Source organism: Alosa pseudoharengus, unplaced genomic scaffold (genome assembly GCF_046254945.1).
Source record: "Alosa pseudoharengus isolate Yale_2024_CS ecotype anadromous, Long Island Sound unplaced genomic scaffold, YU_APseudo_1.1 YU_APseudo_1.1_scf_1, whole genome shotgun sequence".
Taxonomy (NCBI): domain Eukaryota; kingdom Metazoa; phylum Chordata; class Actinopteri; order Clupeiformes; family Clupeidae; genus Alosa; species Alosa pseudoharengus.
This window is the reverse complement of record NW_027468564.1, coordinates 59,383,911-59,403,098: the sequence shown is the minus strand read 5'-3', so window position 1 is coordinate 59,403,098 and position 19,188 is coordinate 59,383,911. Positions and strand designations below refer to the sequence as shown.

At 39.9% G+C, this 19,188-nt stretch overlaps 1 protein-coding gene across 3 annotated transcripts in view; it reads left to right on the top strand.

Annotated features, from left to right (window-relative positions):
* The first annotated feature begins 14,230 nt into the window (after positions 1 to 14,230).
* Positions 14,231 to 19,188, top strand: part of LOC143135122 (atlastin-2) — a 41,174-nt gene continuing 36,216 nt past the window's right edge. For all 3 annotated transcript variants that reach the window (XM_076295861.1, XM_076295856.1, XM_076295846.1), the window contains exons 1-2: positions 14,231 to 14,326; positions 18,902 to 19,185. In XM_076295861.1, the coding sequence (XP_076151976.1) occupies positions 14,251 to 14,326; positions 18,902 to 19,185 (360 nt within the window). In that variant the 5' untranslated portion in view covers positions 14,231 to 14,250. The remainder of the gene's footprint in view (positions 14,327 to 18,901; positions 19,186 to 19,188) is intronic.

Below are 19,188 nucleotides of genomic sequence, written 5' to 3'. Positions count from 1 at the left end.
GATCAGAGACAGATCTGGGCCAGAACTGGCCCAGTACAGTTAATATTGCCATGGCATTTGGTGCGGATCTGGCCCAGACTCATATTCTACATCTGGGGCTCATCTGGCCCTGGTCTGTGAGTCATATTTAAGCTACCACACAATTTGTAATTTTCAAAATAGTTTTTTATTTTAAAAAGGCAAAAGAGAACACTGTGTCCGCTAGCCTAAGCTTAGGCCTAGGCCTACAACATAACAGAAACCAATATGTGAAATATAAGGCTTATGTTGATAAACAAACTCCGCTAAACGCACTGAAATAAAATGTCATGTTAACATAGTCCGTTGCATCTAACCGGCTGATGTCCCGATGATGATGACGACGGCGCTCAGCTGTGTCGGAGGAAGATTACTGGCAGTCTGGGGAGCACTGAAAGCTCAGAACAGTTGGGCGATCCTGCAGATCAGCAGGTCGGTGGACTTTGACAGCGACAGTTTGTTGTTTCGTGAGAGTTCTTCGACGTTAGCTAGGCTACTCAATCCAGACTGCAGGGCAGGCTGCTATCATGGCAGCTCGCAGGTCAGCAGCAGTTCCTTGGTCGCGGCAGCGGCAGATCTCTCGCAGAGGCTAGTAGCTGTCCTGAGAAATATTTTCGAGCAGACGGTGAATAGCAGCGCCGTTCACGGATGGATGTCAGAGGACCAGGGCAAAAACTAGCCCAATGGACTAACTTTAAAGTTAGGCATCAACCTGCGATTCTTCCTCACTTCTCCTGTGAGACGTACAAAAAGCACACAAAGCAAAGAAACAAAGAGTAAATATTTGATTCAACATCCAAAGATTATTTTATAACAGTATAGTATGCCAACAACGCATTGCATCCCAAACCGGATAAACTGGAGGACAGCGACAATTCTTGTGGACCTTCGATAAAAAGCCTAGTGTTTACAGCCAAGTTTTTCCACTCTAAATCCATTTTAAACAGGCTTAACAAACGCTGGCCGTCTATGCAATACCTGCAGTGCTACTAGCAGCAAGGCTATCTACATTCAAAGTGGGTAACGTTAGCGCTAATGGCTACGAATTTGCAGCTAACACACAATGGACACGATATTAAGCGATTTTGGTGAATAATAAGCAAAGCTCACCAATTTAACCTTAAAGCTCATGTTCACGTAGTTGTGCATGTTTAAAAGAACCTACAAGCTAACCGTAGCTACTACCCAGCTTGTCTGGCATGTTTCAGGATGTCAGAATTTCAGAGTAAACTAAGTTTGTAAACTTTCATGTTTAATACAGGCCTAAATATTTAGCAGACTAAAATGACATCAACACCAGTTTACATTTAAAATGATACTTGTATAATGTACTTACCAATAATCACAAAGACGGTGCAGCCTGTAGTCTTCCACTCTGCATAATCACATAACGTAGAGTTGCACTTGCAGGTTTATGTGGGGGGAAAGTGTTCCGTTAGTTGTGGCGCGTCAGGTCTGCGCAGCTCCTGCGAATCTGGCCCACACCCGCCGGGCGGACTAAATTCAGTTGTGGCGCGTCTGGTCTGCGAAGCTGCCCCGGATAGGCGCCGCACCCGCTGGATGGACTGTCACAGTCAGAAGCTAAATACAAGTCTGGCGCAAAGTTGGTGCAGATCTGCATAGTGAGTGCGACTGCTGCGCGAATCTGCTGATTCAAAAACGGATCTGGCACAGATGTAAATGCTGTCTGGGGAGTAGGCCTAAGTGCAGCCATCCGTTTGACGTTGTTTGGATAAGCAATGCAAAAGATATTGTTAAATATATCGGTAAAAGAATAGAAAAGAGACAGAGAGGGTAAGCGGAGTTTTGGCAGCACTGAATCAGGGCACAGCGCAGGTCAAGATGCAAGACATTTGGATGATTATCATGTCTGACCTTAACAATATAAAGACTCCCTGTATGCAGTTTGCTTGCATAAAATGGTTTCTGCGGATTTTGCAACAACACACCAACAAAACGGGTATGCAGTGGCTATTCAAACGTAAACATGATGTGCAAAAAACTGACATTTTGAATAGCCCAGGCTACTTTGGACTTGAGAACGATAATTCCGACTGCAAGATCCCAAATTGAAACGAGCGATAGGCTAATGGTCCCAAAATCTAAGGACGTTTCAGAGTGCCACACAGCTAGACAAAGAGTGGCAGACAGAGATACATGTCACTTATGCTACGTTTTTGAGTCACATTGTTGCAAATCTCATGATGATGCATCTTTCTACAAAATGGTTTGTTTTCTATATCATTAAGTTATTCAATAGGCTAAACTTATAACCTTGCATCAAAGCTTTGGCTTATGTAATTTTGATCAGCTACTATGGAGGGGGATAGCTGTCAAAATATTCGTGTCCATAGATTTGACACACGTGCGTATTTGTCTGTAGTTGTGCATAAAATAAATATTTGTGAATTCTCGAATGAGTCCAGTCGTGCATAAAATATATTGTGTGTATTTTATCCATCAGAATACGGATGGAAAAAAAATATGAATTCAAAAATTACAAGTACGAAATCAAACTTTACAGTTGGCTTTCTTTGGTATGAGTACGACTTCGCACAAGTGACTCAACTGTCAAAATACGTCATCGCCGCATTCACAGGCATTACTTGTTGAGAAAAGAAACATAGATCGAGATCAAGACTGCGCATGCGCTGAGACGAATCCGGCGGGGACAGTGCCAGAGAATGTCTAATAAGGGCCATTACTGCGGGTTAGGCACGTCGGCGCTAACGTTTGTGATAGCTGATAGCTACCTGTGGAGTTGAACAAATCGTCTTTTCCCCCCTTCGTTTATTGTCTTACGATGTCGGGAAGAACCTGTTGTGTGTTCGGCTGTTACAACAGCAGTGGGAAAATACAGATATGGAACAAAAATATATAAGTTCCCCCGCCGTTATTACACAGCCTGCCCCTGTGTAACACCATACATAAGCACTACACAGATTCCCAGGGCGAGCTGAAGACCAAGCTGTTCGTCAGAAGTGGATTGTGAACATCAACCGAAAGGACAAACATATCACTGTAAGTTTTGTTTAACAGTATTAATCTTAAATCTTGCCAGTTGCCACAATGACTAGCATGCTGTTGTCTAGTCTTGCATGGCGATACTTTAACGCTATCTATTGGTGTGTTAAGACATGGCACCAAATATTTGACGTAGAAGCAAAACTGTAAAGTAAGTGTGTGCTAGGAACTTCGGTAGTCGCCAGAATAATTATCTCCATCAACTAAATGGCACTATTGAAAAATGATTCGCTTTAACTACTAACGTTAGGGCAGCCATGGTGGCCATCAAATCAACATGATTTGGCATTACAAACAGAAAACGTATGGAGTTCGGGGGCAGGCGACACTATGCTAGTTGCAAGATTGCTTTCCTTCTTTGGTAACGTTAGGCTAACCATGAAAACATCAGTCATTTGGAAAGATCTTAGTGCGTTTTCCTCCGATTCAGTATTGTAATAAACAGTTTTTGGGTAGCACTCACATTTAAAACTCACTTGGATATTTAATGTAGATGTTTGTTTTTGGGTTAAATTTGATGTTGTGCTGAGTTATAGTCTACATGTAAGTCAATGTCCTTTTCTCTATATTTGTATTTTATCAGGGGTCAATGTCATCTGGAAGAGCACCTCCCAAAAGATGTCTTCAGCCCTCACAAGAGGACACATGTGCTTGGAACTTGTGCACAATGGAATAAAGAACAGTTGTTGATGTATTAATTACAGTTTATTTGAACTTGACACTTAATTTATACAATACATGTATCACACATACCAATTGTTGTTATATTATTATTACTACATTTACATTACATTACATTTGGCTGACACTTTTTAGCCAAAGCGACTTGCAACATTTAAAGCTTTTAAGAGCAATTCTAACAATAAAAAAAACCCCACAATAAGTGCATCAATGAGTGCAATTGTCTGTAGTAGTGCTATGAGAGGAGATGATCTCTGAAGACCTGGATTTTCAGACATTTTTGAAGATGTCGAGGGATGTCCCTGCTCTAGTAGGAACAGGTAGTGCGTTCCACCAACGAGGGACGACAGATGAGAAAAGTTTGTATCGGCCATATGTACAAAAAGGTTCAAATATGCTACTAGGCCGAGGTCAAATAGACTGGACCAGGTCAGTCTCTGTGGAAAATATTTAGACAGGATATCAACAGTAATGGCTCAAATTTAAACTAATGATTCAAATAAAAATATAATTCTCTGTGTGGATATAAGGGCCAAAAAGGTACACTAAAAAGTAGTGGTTCAAAAGGTAGGCATAGATTAATCAATAAATCCCTGTGTGGAAGTATGTGCAAAAAAGACACTAAACAGTAGTTATTCAAAAGGTAAGAATAGATTAATGAATAAATCCCTGTGTGGAAATATGGGTAAAAAGACACACTAAACAGTAGTAATTCAAAAGGTAAGTATAGATTTATCAACAAATCCCTGTGTGGAAGTATGGACGGAGCCTCATTAGAACAAGCAACAGTTGTTCAGGGACAGCTAACTTGATGGTCCTTAGTTGTGAGTGAAGCCATAATGGCGTACAAAAATTGCCAAAAACTGTCCATGCCCAAGCCTGTGTAAATTTTGAGTCTTTGTCATCCAAATCATAGGCCTACACTGATCAGTTTGTGTCACAGTCTTTTGTTGACTTAAAACTGTAGTTGTGGTCTGCAGTATCTGGACACTGGATGCCATCTTCTTTTGGGAGGTGCCATTGAGGTTTGGGAGATGACATTGACCCCTGATAAAATACAAATAGAAAAGGACATTGACTTACATGTAGACTATAACTCAGCACAGCAACACATTTAACCCAAAAACAGTCATGAACATTTTGCACAACATCTACATCAAATATCCAAGTGAGTTTTAAATGTGAGTGCTACCCAAAACATGTCTATTACAATACTGAATCGGAGGAAAACGCAATAAGATCTTTCCAAATGACTGTTTTCATGGTTAACGTTACCAAAGAAGGAAAGCAATGTTGCAACTAGCATAATAGACCTCTCCAGAATATATCCCGCCTCCTAACTTCCGTATCCATCCAACTTCCGGGCGTGGATTGTCTATGGGAAATAACATGGCGTTTTGAAAGATCGTACCTGTCAAACTCTGTAGGTGACAAAGTAGAAAAAGCTGCTGGGCAGATTGGCCTACACACTTCTGCGATCTAGTTTCCACTGGATTTTTTGATTTTCGGTGCCGTTTAAGTAGTATAGTCTATAGTATACTACTTAAACGGCACCGACAATCAAAAAATCCAGTGGAAACTATATGGCAGAAGTGTATAGGCCAATCTGCCCACCAGCTTTTTCAACTTCGCTACCTACAGATGTTTTACCTGTATGATATTTCGAAACGCCATGTTATTTCTCATAGACAATCCACGCCCGGAAGTTGGATGGATACGGAAGTTACGGAGGCGGGACTTATTCTGGAGAGGTCAATGTCGCCTGCCCCCGAAGTCCATCATACGTTTTCTGTTTGTAATGCCAATCATGTTGATTTGATGGCCACCATGGCTGCCCTAACGTTAGTAGTTAAAGCGAATCATTTTTCAATAGTGCCATTTAGTTGATGGAGATAATTACTGTTATTTATTATTGAGATTATTTAAGATTGATACTGTTAAACAAAACTTACCGCGATGTTTGTTCGGAACAAAATCCTTTCGGTTGATGTTCACAATCCACTTCTGACAAACAGCTTGGTCTTCGGCTCGCCCTGGGAATCTGTGTAGTGCTTATGTATGGTGTTACACAGGGGCAGGCTGTGTAATAACGGCGGGGGAACTTATATATTTTTGTTCCATATCTGTATTTTCCCACTGCTGTTGTAACAGCCGAACACACAACAGGTTCTTCCCGACATCGTAAGACAATAAACAAAGGGGGGAAAAGACAATTTTGTTCAACTCCACAGGTAGCTATCAGCTATCACAAACGTTAGCGCCGACGTGCCTAACCCGCAGTAATGGCACTGCCCCATAGACAGTAAAAGAAATGGACGAACAGACTCCGTCGTTTTCAATGGGAGGGCAGGCACTGAGTCAAATAGAACGATTTTTCAGTTGGTCCCCCCAGTACTGCGCAGACTCACACTTAACTTTGTGACGTTAGCCATCGAACTGAATCTTGTAACTCATATGATAGATACACAGAAATTCTTCTCACACTTCCTTCGCCTTCAAAGTCATCAAAGTTAAACATTTATTTATGTATTATCATCCTCACCAAGTCGAGTTAGTGTTGAAGCTACCACACATCATCTTCAAAAACAGTCATGCTAAAACAAAACAAAGTTATAGCCTTGAAGCTAATCTTCTTTCCACTTTTCCGACCTACGGTCAATCCATCGAAAACCTCTGAAATGATTAGTGCCCTTTTTAAAAAAAATTAGGTTTACTTTTTTATTATTATTAGGTTCCCTCTGTGTAATGCTTTACCTTAACATACGGTCGTGTATGCTAGGTTTTGCTTATGAGTTACCGTCAGACAGTAAGGTGGACTGAGCTTCTTATCCAAACAATACGGTTATCTCCCTACGGCGCGAAAGAGAGATTACGTCAAAGCTAGCTTCCCTCCAACCGAACAAGCTAACCGTTCTTCTTACGGGTAACCATCGTTACGGACGAGGTAGTGGAGTCTGTTTTGCCTTTGTAGTGTTTATGTGGATTACACAGAAGCTACAATATCGGCACAGGATATATGTTATATGAAGTTATGGTATTTCAAAAAAATCCTACAATGAATGGACTTCTATGGGAGTTAGCAGAGAGGTGGTCCCTCCAGCCTACGTCGATTCTTCTACTTCCGGGAATTTGCCTGCCCCCTTGCACTGCCCCCGCCGGATTCGTCTCAGCGCATGCGCAGTCTTGATCTCGATCTATGTTTCTTTTCTCAACAAAGTAATGCCTGTGAATGCGGTGATGACGTATTTTGACAGTTGAGTCACTTGTGCGAAGTCGTACTCGTACCAAAGAAAGCCTAACTGTAAAGTTTGATTTCGTACTTGTAATTTTGAATTCATATTTTTTTTCCATCCGTATTCTGATGGATAAAATACACACAATATATTTTATGCACGACTGGACTCATTCGAGAATTCACAAATAATTATTTTATGCACAACTACAGACAAATACGCACGTGTATCAAATCTATGGACACGAATATTTTGACAGCTATCCCACACCATAAGCTACAGACAATGAGTGGCAGACAGAGCGTGATGTCACTTATAGGCCTACTGAGATTCGTTGAAACGGTTGTTGAATCGTTGCAAATTTCAGTTAACAATAAACATAGCATTGTTTAACTCTAAAACTCAAACCCTAACTCAAAACAGCTGTTAGGCTTATGCCATTTTGATCTGTAAATGTCACATGCAGCCATGCCTAAAATTATACTGCACATTAAATATAGGCTAATATATTATAATATTATATATAATATTAGTATTCATCAGTATTCATTATTGAATGCTTAGCTGGAATTATGTTTTTCTATCCTGAATGTCTTAACCCCGCCCACAACAATTGAGTTCGGGAAGTTCGGTCTGGACTTGTTCTGTGCAACTATGCCCGAACCAGAGCTGTTAGGAGTCACGGTTCAGACCAGAACTCCTGAACGGTTTTGTTCAGAGCTGAAATGCAACTGTGTTTTGTGGAGAAGGAGGCGGCATTTGTGGAGAAGAAGAACCCCTGTATCGGTTGAAACATGCACCATAATCACATCCCAATGGAGCATCAACTAGAACTAGAAATGTAATGCCAGAGGAATTACAGTAGTGGATGGAAAGCTGCTGGCTTAATGTTGGTGGGGAGATTCCTGGAAAAAAAACATTGAACCACTTAATCTTCATACAAACCCTTGTACCAAAAAACCTTGTGTGTCAAGGCGTTCTTGAGATATAACACTCAAGGTGTTTTTGACCTTGACATTTGACCTTTGACCTCCAACATCAATTCACTTCATCTTTGAGTCCATACAAACACTCATACGAAATTTCAGGCATGTATGTCAAGGCATTCTTGAGATATCGCACTCAGGGCCAGATGTACGTACATTTGCGAACGTAGCGTTATCAGCGTCATGGACACACTGCAGATTGTGAACGCTGTCAGACCCAAGTTTCCGTCGTATTTATCAATCGTTCAATCCTTAGTGTAAACTGCGCCTTTCTCTGCCTTTCTCCACCCATAAACGCAATTTACGAACATCCACAACTGAATGGCAGCGCCTACACACAAGCGCAGTTTTAACTGATGACAACATTAAAAAGAATCAAACGTTTAGCGATCATGAAATAATACCATACATGATAAGATGTAAACAAGCAGGGAGATAATGAAGATCAGTAGTTCTACTCAAACTACTTGTGCACATAGGCTATGGAAGATTGGTCAAATCTAGCAAGTAGGAAAGTTTAAGTGAATGACGTGAAAGTAAGACATTCGAAAGGCCAACGAAAGTTGAGGTTGCTTTTGGTAGTACAAATACTTTCACCACAAAAACTGGTGCTCTAAATAGCGATTCTGTTGTCTTTGAAAGGTTCTCTTATTGACGCATTGAACTGCAATTTGGATTAACACCTGCTTTTACAAGGCATAAGTATTTAGGCGCAGAATAGACGTGCGCTTTCAGGCGCAGTCTTTGTACATACCGCGGAATACATAATTAGGCGCTCTTTACTCTTCCCCTCCCATCTTTTTATGCTACAGTAAACTCACACTTTCCCCTGGATCCTCCCATGAATGCATATGCATGACATGACAAACGCAATCTGCCACTTTCAGCTCCAGCGACAGGCAGTTTGCGCTTTTCCATCATTTCGGCCTGTTTGTACATACCTCGCAATGATTTTACACGCACATTGTGAAACAAATACGCCTAAAGTGGGCGCAAAAGCGTTAGTACATCTGGCCCTCAGAGTATTCATGGACTTGACCTTTGACCTCTAACATCAACTCACTTCATCTTTGAGTCCATACAAACACTTGTACCAAATGTGAAGCATATGCGTCAAGCCGTTCTGGAGATATAATGCGCAAAGCATGAGATATGGCTGTGACTTTTATTTTGACACACGGGAAGCACTTAAACAGGATGTGTAGTTTTGGGGAGCGCCACATTGTATGCATTAGAAGCTGAGACAGTTGGATTCATAGGTGACACCTGTGCAAGTGTTCTGATTAGCCCGGGAACTTCTCTGGGAGCTTAACGAGCGCAGCTGGCTTTAGGCCATTATGACATCACAGCCATTCAAGTCTATGGGGGGAAAATGCAAGTACACCTCGCTGCAGCCTGCGGGAAGGCGAGGCTTGACATCAAGCCCTGCCCACATCCAACTCAGCCATGTTTTCTTTGCCTACTGTACGTCACTCCCCATACGCTTTACTACCAAGACAGCCTGGTTGGTAGCGAAGCTAATAATAGTATCTTGTTTCATATTAGATGATAGAAACTGATGATGTAGGCTAAACACAAACGAAATTTTTATGCAACAAGTGAATTTTTCATGTAGGCCTATAGTTACTGTAATTGGGTTCGTGTACTTTTTCGTTCATTTGATTTCTGGTTTTGAAACAATATGCACATTCCAAAAATTGGTAATTTTAAATATTGATGACAATGTGTTCAAACAGAAAACCAGCCATATTTAATTTCATTTAGCCCTCAAAAGTAGAATGGTGTATTGTTTCATTATCATGGACAATCAGTTTAACAGCAAGAATTCTTCATTACAACCAAATGTAGCCTACAAAGGGGCGATTTTGCTTTATTAACAACAGGTGAACCAGAAGCATGCATTGTTCAGTGGTTCTTAACTGGTCAGGCTTTGGGACCCACAATTTCCCATGTTAATTTAGTCGCGACCCATATTTTTTTTTTTTTGTGTTCAAGCCAACAGATAAGGTGAGCTAACATGGTAAGACACGCAAAGTGCCTGTAGGCCTACTTGTTTAGAACATGCTGATGTTTGGCATTACATTTGTGAAGTCTTCAGGATATTAAGATAGTACTGTAGATCTGACAAAGTAGCACTTAAAATGGGTGATTATTTATTTATTTTTTTACCCACAAGCTCCACGACCCACCCAGAATGGTTGCGCGACCCACTTTTGGGTCCCGACCCACCAGTTAAGAAACACTGGGTTAGATCAAGCTAGACATATCCTCATCTCAAATATAGGCTACTGCCCAGATAGCAAGCAGATATCAGACCACCGATAGATAGGCTAGAAGCTACTTGTCGGCAACCCGCGATGTAACGTTAGGCCACCGGCAGTCTGCCATAAATGAATAAAGAAAACCGGTGGGCCGCCGCCAACCTCTTTCCATCTGGATGGTTAACTTTGCTGGCTAGCTAGCTAGCTAGTTCGTATCTGACGAACGAGTAGATCTAGTGTGACAACGTCGTTCTTATGGAAACGTTGGTGCTGTTGCGAGTTGTTGCACTGGTTTGAATTGACAGTTTACGTGTTGAATTTCACAATAGAACGTGTTTTGCAGTAAGTTGCTTGCTGATTAGTTAATGCTGATTGCCTCCCTCTCGCCGCCAGCAATTTTAAACTGCGTGACGTAATACAAAAAACATGGCTGACTTGGATGTGGGCTGGGCTTGATGTGAAGCCCCGCCTTCCCGCAGGCTGCAGTGAGATGCTCCCTGAAAAATGAGCTTTTTAACATTTTTAATCCCCTATTTCTCAAAAGGTATAAACTTTAAAAAAAATCTGAAATAACAACTCTCTTGCCCCACTCCAGACCTTCAGAACGGTTATTTCAACATGTCTGTACGTTATTATGGAATGTTTTTTGTGCCAAAATTAAATAAATAAATGAAATATGAAATCAATAAATGAAATATGTAATAAATAATTAAAAGTTGAAATAAATAAATAAAAGATTAAATAAATAAATAAAATGTGAAATAAATAAAAGATTAAATGTAAAAACCATATATACATTGACATTGACATTTACATTCCATATGCACGGTCTTGCAATGTGCCATGAAATAAATAAATACGTCAGTCACCCATCAAGGCGGGACCTAGCCGCTGATTGGTTGCTGCCTGAAAAAAAAATCAAACTTTGTGAGCATGACTGGCTGATCAGAATAAAGTCATTGATATAAGCTAAAAGCTAGTGCTACTGCTAACAGCCATAAGCTAGGCATTTTCATTCAGAAAGATTGTGTGTTCTATGTTGCTAACTCTTGGCTGTGAGTTATCAGGACGTAAAAGCATAGCATCTAGTGCTGTCAAAAATCCTTGTCGGCTGCTGAGTTACAGTATACCCTCATATTGAGAACTAAAAAGTCTCTGGAAAGTTGTGGACACTGCTTGGGCAATGTACGTTAGCAAGCTGGCACTGACACTCACATAATAAGAGTTCACGGCATGGGCATCTCAAGCTTTATTGTTTATGTATCATATAACAAATGAGGTGAATTCAGCTCAAGTGAAGTTAACTGGGACGTCTGGGCACCCTACTATAAATAGAAGCAATAGCAAAGTCGTTTGCCATAGATAGAAGTTCGCTTTCTGTGGATGTCGATAACTAGCTAACGCTTGTGCTAACTGTTAGCGCTAGCTCTAGATGTGCACATAGCATGTCTATCAACCCTCAGACACAGCAAACAGACCCATCAAATGACAGAACGCTTTCACGCCTGATATCTTCCCAAAAGTATGAATTTAGAATGAAATCCTTGTTGTTGTATGTTTCGTGAGTTACGATACAAGTCTGAGCTATGTCCTTAGTCCAGTGTGGTTCACAGGTAGCAAGCCAGTACAGTCTGACTCAGAGCTGGATCACTTCGTGTTATTTCAGGCAGCAATCAGTGGTTAGGTCCCGCCTTGATGGCTGACTGACGTATTTATTTATTTCATGGCACGTTGCATGACCGTGCATATGGAATGTAAATGTCAATGTCAATGTATATATGGTTTTTACATTTAAACTTTTATTTATTTATTTATTTCACATTTTATTTATTTATTTAATCTTTTATTTATTTATTTCAACTTTTAATTATTTATTTCATATTTCATTTATTGATTTCATATTTCATTTATTTATTTAATTTTGTCACAAAAAACATTCCATACGTTATGCGGTTAGAGTTCATTCTTGAAAAGGTAAAAAGAAAAGGTTATAACAAGAAGAAGCCAGGAGATTTCAAGATAGTGGATTCCATCCACTATAATTTGAGTATGACGGTGTCAGGCTAATGTTTTTCCCTATCATCCTATTTTGAAAACCTGCCTGCTTTCGCTACTTTTATGGTGCACATTTGCATTTATCTTGCCATTGTTTCGACAAACTTAACCTCACTTTTTTATATAAAATACCAGGAGACACCACCCTTTGCATAAAATCTTCTTTAACATACATAAAAGATTTAAGGGATTAATTACTCTGTGATGGCCAATTTATCAGCGGAGATGATTCTTTGTTCTCCTTGATTCAATTGTCACAGTTTGAGGCAGATCATTCCTGGCATTGTCATCCTGGAATGTTCCCATGCCAAGCTATTACGGAAGCAAAAATTGCACTAAAATTGCAAGCCTATCATAACAGGCTTGTACAGTGGGCACTATTAATGACTTAATAATTTTAGCACCTGGACTCTATATGGTGCCATGCGGTTGTCATGTGAAAAATGCAGTTTGGCACTGTTTTCCTGAAATATTCTAGGCCACCCCTAAAAAAGATGTTTTCTGAATGTTATATTATTCTGTATTATGTGTGTCTTTCCAGATATGCAAACTGTCAATGCCATTGGCACTAATGCATCCCCATACCATCATTGTTGCCGTCTATTTCAATTTTTTGATTGGTCTGATCACAGGGCAGTTTTCACTTCAGCAATTTAATTTTAATTTCATTGCTTGCTATATGCCTTGGAAGTTGTAAGTCAACGTAATCTTTTGAGACCCACAATCTCAATTGAGATATGCAGTCTGGTGTCGACAAAATGACCTTCATGGAAGTGTTTTCAGATTAATTTTAAATTATTAATTTTAAACAACAACAGAACACCAGAGAGTGAACTCATCAATTTTCTCCCTACCCAGCCTGATGGATAGTCATGGATAGCATGGAAAGTCATGGCTAGCACATTGGCATCCTGGAATATTTTTCAGGATGTCTCAAAGTCCAGGATGACAACGCCAGGTATCATCTGCCTCAAAACTGTGAAAGATTGGATCAGGAAGAATGAAGAAAGTACTGACTTCCCGTCTTTCAGATATGCTGAAGAAGATTTTGTGCAGAGCTTTGCCATATGATAAAGAATCTTAGCGAAAAATTATGGAACTGAACAAAAACAAGTGAATAATGTCAAGGTAAATGCATGAATGTGCACCATAACCCTGCCAAAATACAATAATGGACTCATATAATAAGTTTCTGGGATTTCTTAAACAAAGAAAGATGGAATTCCCATAAATTCACAATTCATAAATTGATCTTCATATGCAAATTAGTTGATACATTTGCATGCAAATGCATATTAATTTTCACAAAAAATGCACAGATTGCATATCTAGACTAATCTGGTGAACTAATATCAATATTCTCTTTGATATGATGTAGGCCTACTTATAAAGAAGAACTAATTCATTGGCAATAAACATTTTGATTTTCCTAATTTGCATACTACATCTTCGATCTTCGAACTTCAGATATGCAACATTATTATGTACGTATGATTTTGTATAACCATTTGATAAAATGTGAATATGTTGAGGCCAGAAGACATGTCTAAGTACCTACATCCAACTTATGACCAGGCATACATGGCAGGCCTACTATCATATCTGCTAATACTCAAATATACAAATGACTATCTCATTATCTATCTGTGATACAACAATGAAATCGTTGTAGGTTTTGCCCTGTCTATAATGCAAAAACATTTAATGTAAACATTTGATGTAGGCCTACAGGCCTAAACCTAAGCTATGACATACTTTAAAGCCCACTCATTCACTTGTAATGGCACAGGGTCCATTAAGATTAAAAGATCCCCAGGTAAGAAATATGATCTAGATTGAACAAATCAGGCTACTAGTTCTAGACTGTGCAAAAAAATCGCCAGGCGCCAATCACAGTCCTGGACGTCTTGGACTCGAGTAGGCTACAAGGGGGAGATGCATGGGCTGTTGACGTCAGTTGGTTTTTTTCTTCATTGTTTTGAACAGGTCAAGATGGCGGAGGAGGAGAGCAGGTTGAAGCACAGGAATTACTGTGATAATAACTGCAAAAACCTTGTCTTGGACGAAGGTAGCTATTAAACTGTAAGGTAACTATTAAATGCTTGGTGCTGCTGATCTATACAATTAGGTTCAAAGTGGTTCTGAACGTTTGGGCTGATGCCTTTTTGGTATTCACCGTTTGATGCTCCGGGGATTGCTGAGTTGCTTGGTGGTGGCTAGCTAGGTCGGTCGGTATATATCTATAGCTGAAGGTAAAGCAGATTGGAATTGGTTTTGTATTTTATGATATTGTATTTTGTCAAATGTTGCGCATAATGCCATGTTATTGGGAATTTCCATGTGTGGATATTATCTTCAGTATCTTGACGGTTCTAAGCAGAGTAGGTTACAGTAGGCTACAATGTTAAGTGATGTTGATAGCTAACCAGTGGCATTCCTCAGTCGGGCAAAGCTATCTAACGTTAGCTATCTGTAACGCTAACGTTAGTAGAAAATGAATTGCTCTTCATCCGATTGATTGATGTCATGACCACGACTATTGCAACGTTTTTTGTGCAATATATGATTTTGCCACGCAGATGAATGTTACTCGTCCTCAGGATTAATTAGTGTGATATGTCTGCTTTGCATACTTATTATTTAACTGGAAAGTTAGCTCTTCATAATGTGCCGCCTTGGGCTGATATTGCTATTTTTTGTTTTGTTTTATTTTTTATTTGCTAGAAACTAGCCTACTCGTCACATTTTTGCATTTTTGAAGATATTTAACAGATGCTCTTAAATCCTGTTGTGAAAAATTCTAATAGATTAATGGCCATTTCCATTGCCTCTATGGCATTCTTTGAATTTCCTGGTAGACTGTGTTTTCTTTAGAAAACTTGACATTCTTCTGTAAGGAATATCTGTTAGCCCAGTTAAGAATAGTAGAATTATGAAGCTTGTTTTGGCTGTAACTGCTTACAGCTTGGAGTTATGACCTAACACATTGCTGTTCTGAGCACTGAACCTTGATCCCTGGTGTTGTTAATATTAGCCACGTGCAGAGTTTCAAGGACTTTGTGTTTTTAAGCCAGTTGTAAGCATACTAAATGAAGGGTATTTGTTTTTTTCTGCTATTGAAACATTTTGAGGTTTAGTGGCATGGAAGATTTCCTTAAAAAAGTTGCAGAAACTTTTTAAAAAGATCTTATAACCCTTTAAAAAAAAAGGGGGGGGGTTAAGGCCTATGCTGTGCTTACCTTGCAATAGTTGAATAATGACAGTATGTAAGATACAGTGAACTCCTACCAACTACCATATACCATACACCTACCAACTGGCTATCATGTTATATTGCAGTGTTTCATGCAGTTTAGCCTACCTATCAGAAAAGAAGGTCTCAAGGATGATTAGTGTGTGAACGCTATAATGTTAGCTGCAAGCAAAGTTACTGTATTTTTCGGACTGTAAGTCACTCCGGAGTGTAAGTCGCATCAGTCAAAAAATGTGTCATGAAGAAGAAAAAAAAACATATATAAGTCGCACCGGACTATTTAGAAATGTATTTCACAAAATCCAAGACTAAGAACAGACAGACTGTGTAACTGGACACATAGAGGCCAAAAAGATTGAGAATTCTACTGGGAATGTTAATGAAGACAAAGGAGTTACGTGGCAGGCTAGTCGATTTTGCCTTCAAAGTGGTACTCAGTAGTTCGTATGGCCCCCACATGCTTGAAGACGTTGGGTCATGCTCCTAATGAGACGTCGAACGGTGTCCTGGGGGATTTGCTTCCAGATGTGGACACGGCCATCACTGATCTCCTTGACAGTCTGTGGTGCAACCTGGCGATGTTTGATGGACTTTGATGGCAATGTGCGCACCTGTAATTGCCTTCGGGAACCGGTGGAAAAAAATGTGCGGTTGGATTATCTTGTGGCTGACAAAGAGGCTACGGAACCATCTCCGTACGTTAACTCTAGTTAAGCTCATCAGCTGACAGGGGCTCCTGTTAGCACATAAGCTTAGTTGCTGTTAAAAAATACCCAGTAGCGCTGGGATCCTAAACACTTCAACACCGGCATGTAACATGTTCAAAACTATTGCATGTTATGGGGAAGACTTGACATTTCTTGAAGCATTTGAATGAACTTGAAAGCAGAGTCCCTGACATTAGATTAGGTTGCTTGCAAATGCTGTTGTCCATGACCTGGCAGTTTTATGGCAAGCCATTTAACATACCTTATGGCAAGCCGCCTACACTGGGTAAACTTGAAAGCAGAGCTTATGTGTGCAAGCTGTTTTAACATTTAAATGTATTATGCGTAGAAGCAATGATAGTAAATGGAATATAACAGTTCAATTTCATGTTCAAATTTGTCTTATCAATAAAAAAAAGCAATTCATGCTTTAGAACATTTTGTTGCAAAAAAAGAACTGGTTCAGGCACTGTTTAGCAGGGCTCTACAGTGCGCCCATTACACTCGCACATGCGAGTAAAAATGAAGGCGTGCGAGTGCAAAAAAATATTTAGTCGCACTGGTGCGAATGACTTCTAACCATGTCAATGTTTGTCTACAAAATACACCACAACATCGAGAAACATTACTGGTGCAAACCATAGAATCATGTCGCGAATGCAGCATAAAAACTACACCTCCCATCAACGTCAGCAGTTTTGCGTTGTGACTCGCTAGTAGTCGCTTCTATCAAATCCAAGAGCGCGCAGAAAAAGCAGAAAGTTAGATTAGCCAGCCAAATGCAAAGATTGAAGAAATTAGTTATTCTATCCACTGAATTCATCGGATATAGGAGGAACAGGATGAGATTCTGAGAATGTAGTGAGAGAAGGAAAGGTAACCTAACATGCCTTTTAGCCCAGTTGACTTATTGGCTGCAATATGCAAAATATAGCTGTAGCGAACAGGCACAAAAGTAGCCTCCCGTAATACTCCCATTTTATTCAAAGGTAGAACGCTACTGACAACTCCAGGCTTCCACGCATGCTTGTTTGTTTACACCGAACACAAGCTGAAGTGCAAAACGAAAGTAGGCCTAACGTTTGCCTACTGCCCCCATCAACGCAGATATTTCAAATAAAAAATAAAAGTAGAAAAAAAAATATATCCAAGATTAGACTATGTTGGGTTTTGTGGAAGAGAAAATGGACTGTTTTAGTAGTAGTATTAGGCAGTATACAGTCAGATAGGTCACCATGGGCATATTTGGATTAGCTACAGATGGATTCACAAATAAATAAATTAGCCTGCATTTGGCAGGATACTTGATATACAGGCTAAATGCAAATATGGCAATGTATTATATTATTTTGCATTAACAAAATGTAGGAAAATAGAACAGACTGAAAATAAAGTAGCCAATGATCTTTAAAATCTTGTTTCCTGTAGTCTAAATGTTGTCAGTCATTCTTAATCTTCGCAATTGGTGCACTGGCATGTTTAACTGTTAGCTGCAGTGTAATGTTAGATTATGTGTAAGTTAAGTACAGAACTGACTGTGCGCCCAAATTTTTGTCTGTGCTCCTAATTTTTTTGACTTGGGCGCACAAGTGCTCCTGGAAATTTTTTTTAGTGTAGAGCCCTGCCGTTTAGCCAGTGGTGGATACCCAACCGTACTCACAGCACAAAGGGGAGTTGTTATAAATAGTTATGGCAGTGGGTAGGAATGATTTTCTAACGGTCCTTGTTACAGCGAAGTTGGAGCAACCTCCAGCTGAAAACACTGTTGTCTGACCAGTCAGTGTTCAGTGGATGTGAGGTGTGTTCCATAAATTGATCCTTCTTTCAACAACTAACTCTAGGGGTTCAAGTGTACTTCCAATTACAGAGCCAGCTCTTTTAATCAACGTGTTGAGTTTTTTTCGCATTTTTAAATCTGTCTGCATCACTTTGGATCCAGCATTCTGCATAGTCTCTTTCTCTGAAACGTTTGGACAGTGCGCTGTACTGCATAATCTTGATTGGAGCTATGCGTCGCATTCAATTGAATTGACTAATAGGTAAACTACGTTTTAAGGGAGTGGGGTGGTAACTTTTCCCGTGCAAAATTCAGGGGAAAAATTCCCAAAATTCGTTTTTAATGAAGGTCAGTTTTCAGTGTATCACCATCTTTGGAGATCAACAGGTCTAGAAAACATACGAACGATGGTAGAGAGGTAACATGCGGTTTTAGAAAAGAGATCTCGAAATCTTGTGAGTGAACTGATGCCTGCAAAACAATAGGTCTTCCCTTTTTAGAATAAATAAAGTATTTCTTGGAGCCCATATACAGTGTGCAGACCATGTCCTTCTCTTGCTCCCGTTGGTGAACCACACCTGAGCAAGCACACTTTGCAGTTTCTTGGAAATAATTTAATTGTATTACAGCTGCTAAAGTGATCATTCATATTTCTAGCCGAATTTGTCTGGACAAAGTTGACACGAGTTGTGATACGTTTCATGAACTGGCCCCCATTACTAACTATATGAATAGCCCTGGAATACACTAATCATCTTTCAGCTGCTGCAAATCTTTTTAGAAATAGAAATGTGTTCTCATTTTTACTTATCTTATTAACTTACTTTGGTGTCTGTTTGGATTTAAAGGCCTGAGTAGTGAATTAAATAGTCAGGACATTGTAATTATTTTTGTTTCCTTTTTCAGATGTACATGGAGTTCAGGACATGTCCATTCAGAAAGGCCTAAAAGTTCTGTGTGACGGCGATGCAATGCCCTTCGTAGAAGAACAGAAGATGGCTGAGCCGGTCCAGGTTGTGGTGGCCAACGAGGATGATCATGAGTTTGTTTTAGACGAGGTTACCCTGGAGCGGATCCTGCTGCAGGAAAACATCCGAGACCTCAACGTTGTAGTGGTGTCTGTTGCTGGAGCTTTTCGTAAGGGCAAGTCCTTCCTGTTGGATTTCATGCTCCGGTACATGTATAACCAGGTA